Below are 6,266 nucleotides of genomic sequence, written 5' to 3'. Positions count from 1 at the left end.
GGGCGCGCATCGCGCATATGCACGCGGCGCGATACCCAGCAATAAAGAGGTTTCGACGTGAGCTTTGAAAGGGGTTGTGAAAATTCTTGCCACACCCGACATATCACTAAAAAAAGGAGAAAAAGTGAGAGAGCACGGAGCACGGGACGCGAAGAACAGAGATAGAAGACGCTGGACCAGGACACGAAGATGCACTTTCATCTCTCGCCAACACGTTCTTAATTCGGTTCCTTACTTTTACATTTTTAATGAATACAAACAGGTTTTGTATTAATTTAGACTCGAGTATGAACTAATTTTATTGTCTAGAGATTGACGTAGTCGAGGTTGAACCTATGTAATTGAGTTACTGTCCATAATTCGACTGATCTAATAATTGAGATCTAACACTCGAGAGAGGTGATCGAAATTAGGACAGGGGAAAATCGCATCAGTCAGATGTTTATAACGTGAAAAAGACGTATAACTTTGGCGAATCCATAAGAGAACTTTGGTTGCATTTATTACGTGTTACATGATTTTGGATAAACATATTAAAATCAGTAATATGTTATACATTTCTATTTATCACTTGAAAAAGGGAATAGAAAATATTGCGAGTTATTGGTTAATAAATATGGTGCAAATTAATAATATGTTAGACGAATTTAATATAGCATAGGGGAGACTCGACGAAATCATATCTCTAGATTACTTTACTCATTGAATTTCTATTGCGTGCTAGAATTACAGGAATTTTTATTTTCTTTGAATTGATTATAAACCAACCATTTGATTTTTCTAAATAAAGTTGAGCTATGTCCATTATGGTACTTAATATTCAATTTTAAATAATTACTCTTCGTGGGATCGATATTTGTACTCAAACTAGTACTAAAACTCGACATCATATACTTGGGGTAGTGAAAATACGCAACAAGTTTTTGGCGCCGTTGCCGGGGAGTAAAGTATTTAATTGCATATTAATATCGTTACTAAGTAGTATTGATTTTAATTTAGACTGTATTTTATTTTATTTACTTTGTTAATATATAATCTTTTTGTTTTGCAGTGCATGCGAAGATATCGAAATCTCGACTTGCTGATTTTTTATCCGGAAATCGAAAGAACTGCCAGGAGATTAAGGAAAGCAAGGAGAGACGAAATTAAAGCAATGGCTGAAAACAGAGATAATCAGAATGAGCTCCCAAGAGAGATGCCAATCCGGGAACATTTCCGCCCAGCCATCAACTGCTCACTACTCTGGAATAGCTCGCGGAACCATTGCTGCTAACAACTTCGAGCTAAAGCCCGCACTCATTAACATGGTTCAACAGAACCAATTTGGAGGAGCAGCCACTGCAGATCCCCATCTCCACCTCAGAACTTTTCTGGAGATCAAGGACACGGTAAAAATTAACGGTGTTTCTGACGAAATTATTCGATTGCGCCTGTTTCCGTTTTCTCTCAGAGATCAAGCTAGGATTTGGCTCCAATCTCTACCGCTAGGAAGTATTACTACTTGGGTAGATTTAGTTACAAAATTTCTGTCAAAGTACTTTCCTCCTGCTAAATCTGCTCAGCTGAAAATAGATATCACCAACTTCAGACAGAGAGAACTTGAAGTGTTATATAAGGCATGGGAGCGATACAAAGAATTACTCAGGAAGTGTCCGAATCATGGATATGCAGATTAGGGTGCAGATTGAGTTATTTTACAATGATTTAGATGGGCCGACTAGAGAGAATGTGGATGCAGTCGCCGGAGGTACTATTTTTTCTAAAACACCTGATGAGGCCTATGATTTGCTTGAACAGATGAACATTAACAGTTATCAGTGTCCGAGTGAGAGATCTGGATCAAGGAAACCTCCTGGAGTGTATGTCGTAGACCCAATCACATCACTTACTGCACATGTTTCGTCATTGACCACACAGATTGCAGCAATGAACAAAGCAGACCAATCTAAGTCTGAAGTAGCACTGGTGACTGCCGGAGAAGAGACAGTTGTGGAGGAAGCTCAGTACATCAACAATCGTGGCTTTGGAGGTTATCGAGGTAATCCTCCCCCTAATACTTATCATCCAAGTTTGAGGAATCACGAGAATAACTCTTATGCGAACAACAAGAACGTGTTGAATCCTTCACCGGGGTTCAATACACAGAAAGGGGAAGGAAAGCCATCTTTTGAAGATCTAGTTGGGACGTTTGTGACTGAGTCTGGAAAAAGAATGGCGAGAATTGAGTCTCGTCTTGATAACATGGAGACACACATGGGCAATATGGGTGCCACGATGAAATCCTTGGAAACACAGATTGGGCAACTAGTAAATGCTTTAAAAGATCAGAATAGAGGACAGTTCCCAAGCAATATGGAGGTGAATCCTTTGGAGCAATGCAAAGTTGTCACACTGAGCAGTGGCAAGGAAATTGGTATCCCAGAGCCGGCTGAAGAGAGTGTAGAGATTCTTGTTGAGGAAGATGGTGGAAAGGTTGTAAGTGTGGAAAAAGAAAAATTAGAAGAACCCAAGAGAGTGCTTGAACAACAGCCTTTACCGGAGGTAAATCTTCCATATCCACAGAGGTTCAAGAAAAAAGGGTTGGATGATCAGTTTGCGATGTTCCTAGAAATTTTCAATAAAATACACGTTAACATCCCATTTGCCGATGCATTGGAGCAAATGCCCAATTATGCTAAGTTCATCAAGAATGTGATGTCCAAGAAGAGGAAACTTTAAGAATTTGAGACCGTAAAGCTGACCGAAGAGTGCAGTGCAATACTCCAAAGGAAACTACCAAAAAAACTCAAAGATCCAGGGAGTTTTACTATTCCTTGTGTTATTGGTGGTTCTAGAGTAAATAGAGCTTTATGTTATTTGGGTGCTAGTATAAATTTGATGCCTTTTTCTATTTACAGGACTTTGGAGTTTGGCGAGGTGAAACCTAGCATTATTACTTTGCAGCTGGCGGACAGATCACTTACCTATCCACGAGGGATAGTAGAGGATCTGCTGGTAAAGGTAGAAAAATTCATATTTCCTGCTTATTTTGTCATCTTAGATATGGAAGAAAACCAGGAGACTCCGCTTATATTTGGAAGGCCATTCTTGGCCACCGGGAAAGCCTTGATTGATGTGCACAAGGGCGAGCTCACATTGAGAGTAGGTGGAGAAGAAGTCGTGTTCAACATCTACAACACCATCAAAGGACCAAATTAGGTAAGTACTTGTAATAGTATTGATATAATTGATTCATGTGTATCTCATGTTGGTGCAGGTAGGATGACGAAAGACTCTTTAGAGAGATGCTTGTTGGAGTCAGCTTCTACAGTGGAGGAAGAGGACTGGGATGTGCGAGAGGAATTACTTGCTCTCAATGTGCAGCCTAAAGAAAAGAGTGATGCTCAGCATGAAGAGTTTCTTGAAGATGCAAGTAAAGAGGTACCAAAAGCATCTCCTGAATTGAAGGATTTACCGAGTCATTTGTGCTATACATTCCTAGACGAGAGTTCGTCACATCCGGTAATTATATCTTCTGCTCTTACTATTGATGAAAAGGATAGGTTGTTGAGGGTGTTATGAGAATTTAAATCTGCTTTGGGATGTACAATTGCTGATATAAAGGGAATTAGCCCTACTATTTGTATGCATAAAATATTGATGCAGGAGTCCTATTCCCCCTATGTTGATCATCAGAGGAGGCTTAATCCAGCCATGAAGGAGGTTGTGAGATCTGAGGTATTAAAATTGTTAAATGCTGGTTTTATTTATGCTATATCTGATAGTTCCTGGGTTTCACCAGTACAAGTAGTGCCTAAGAAGGTGGGTATAACTGTGGTGAGAAATGAGAACAACGAATTGATTTCAACTCGTCCAGTGACTGGGTGGCGAGTGTGTATAGACTACATGAAATTGAATGATGCGACTAGGAAAGATCACTTCTCTCTTCCCTTTATTGACCAGATGCTTGATAGAGTAGGTGGTTATCATTATTATTGCTTTCTAGATGGTTATTCATGTTACAATCAAATTGTCATAGCACCGGAGGATCAAGAGAAGACTACCTTCACTTGCCCCTACGGTACATTTGCTTTCAGGAGAATGTCATTTGGTCTTTGCAAAGCACCTGCTACTTTTTAGAGGTGTATGATGGCCATATTTTCTGACATGGTCGAGGAAATAATGGAAGTTTTTATGGATGACATATCTGTATTTGGTTCATCATTTGATCATTGTTTGCAAAATCTAACACTTGTTTTGCAGAGATGTCAGGCAAAGAATTTAGGAACAATGTCAATTCATGGTCTCAGAAGGTATTGTGCTTGGACATAAAATTTCTGCTAGAAGAATAGAAGTGGACAGAGCCAAAGTTGTGGCAATTAAAAATCTCCCACCGCCGAAGAATGTGAAATGGATCCGAAGTTTCTTGGGACATGCCGGGTTCTACCGTCGTTATATTAAAGATTTCTCTTAAATTACAAGACCTTTATGTAATTTGTTAGAGAGAGATTCTACATTTATTTTTGACGATGATTGTTGCATGCGTTTAACAGGATCAAGACAGCATTGATTTCTGCACCCATTATGATAGTGTCCGATTGGAAGGAGCCCTTTGAGCTCATGTGCGACGCTAGTGACTATGCTGTGGGAGCAGCATTGGGACAAAGACGAGACAAGATGGTCAAAGCTATCTACTATGCAAGTCGTACACTCAATGCAGCCCAACAGAATTAGACAACTACTGAGAAAGAAATGCTAGCAGTGGTGTTTGCATTCGACAAGTTCAAAACATATCTCATTGGCACCAAGGTAATTGTTTTCACTGACCATGCAGCTCTTCGTTACTTGTTTGCCAAAAAGGATGCCAAGCCCAGGTTGATACGATGGATACTCCTACTTCAAGAATTTGACTTTGAAGTCAAAGACAAGAAAGGTTGTGAGAACCAGGTGGCAGATCACTTGTCACGACTAGAGCTGGAAGAAAGAACTGAAGGTGGAGTTATCAATGAGTCGTTCCCAGACGAACAACTCTTCAAGGTAAATGTTACACATCCTTGGTTTGCAGATATAGCTAATTTTCTTGCTGTAGGAGAATTACCACTAGATTTAACTTATCACCAAAAGAAGAAATTTCTTCATGATGCCAAGTTTTATCTGTGGGATGATCCTTTCTTGTTCAAGAGATGCGCTGATCAGATAATTAGACGATGTGTAGCAGAGGAAGAAGCGGGTATGATTCTAGAGCAGTGTCATTCCTCACCCTACGGTGGACACTTTGGAGCATCTAGAACAGCAGCTAAAGTATTAAAGTCTGGTTTTTATTGGCCTAATCTGTTTAAGGACAGTTATATTTTAGTTAAATCACGTGATAAATGCCAAAGAGTTGGCAATATTTCTAGATGACACGAATTACCACTAACAAATATTTTGGAGGTGGAACTCTTTAATGTCTGGGGTATTGACTTTATGGGCCCATTCCCATCCTCTTTTGGTCAATCTTACATTTTACTTGTTGTTGATTATGTGTCCAAATGGGTGGAAGCAATTGCCACCAGTACTAATGATGCTCGAGTTGTTAAGTTTGTCCACATGAACATCTTCACAAGATTTGGAATGCCTAGAGCCATTATCAGTGATGAAGGTACGCATTTCTGTAACAAAATTTTTAACTCACTGTTGGCTCAGTATGATGTGAAGCACAGGGTGACACTGGCATACGACCCGCAAGCTAATGGGCAAGCAGAGATATCCAACCGGGAGATCAAGCAAATATTAGAAAAAACAGTGAAGACAAACCGGAAGGACTGGGAAATTAAGCTAGATGATGCTTTATGTGCGTACAGGACTGCATACAAGACACTTATCGGGATGTCACCTTATAGGTTGGTCTTTGGGAAAGCTTGACATCTACCTTTGGGACTGGAGCACAAAGCATTTTGGGCTGTGAAAAAGCTAAATTTTGATATGGGAGAATCGGGCGAGCAACGACTGTTGCAGTTGAATGAGATGGAGGAATTCAGGAATGATGCATACGAAAATGCAAAGATATACAAAGAAAAGACCAAGAGATGGCACGACAAGCAGATTCTTCAACGAGACTTCGAACCAGACAACAGGTATTATTATTCAATTCTCGACTGAGGTTGTTTCCTGGTAAGTTAAAATCACGATGGTCTGGACCATTCACAGTGGAATCAGTGTACCCACATGGTGCAATTGAGTTAAAGTGCAACAATGGTTAGACATTAAAAGTCAATGGTCAAAGGGTCAAGCATTACTTTGGAAAT

At 39.9% G+C, this 6,266-nt stretch overlaps 1 protein-coding gene across 1 annotated transcript; it reads left to right on the top strand.

Moving 5' to 3' along the window:
• Positions 1–1,178: 1,178 nt before the first annotated feature.
• Positions 1,179–5,883, top strand: LOC140805528 (uncharacterized). Its single transcript, XM_073161795.1, has 9 exons — positions 1,179–1,388; positions 1,672–2,696; positions 2,898–3,124; positions 3,257–3,552; positions 3,646–3,717; positions 4,243–4,292; positions 4,533–4,681; positions 5,045–5,280; positions 5,665–5,883. The coding sequence occupies exons 1-9, from the start codon at positions 1,179–1,181 to the stop codon at positions 5,881–5,883; spliced, it is 2,484 nt and encodes an 827-aa protein (XP_073017896.1).
• Positions 5,884–6,266: the final 383 nt, after the last annotated feature.

Source organism: Primulina eburnea, chromosome 11 (genome assembly GCF_022965805.1).
Source record: "Primulina eburnea isolate SZY01 chromosome 11, ASM2296580v1, whole genome shotgun sequence".
Lineage (NCBI taxonomy): Eukaryota > Viridiplantae > Streptophyta > Magnoliopsida > Lamiales > Gesneriaceae > Primulina > Primulina eburnea.
Note: the sequence above shows the minus strand (reverse complement) of the source record. Positions and strands in the feature narration are given on the sequence as shown.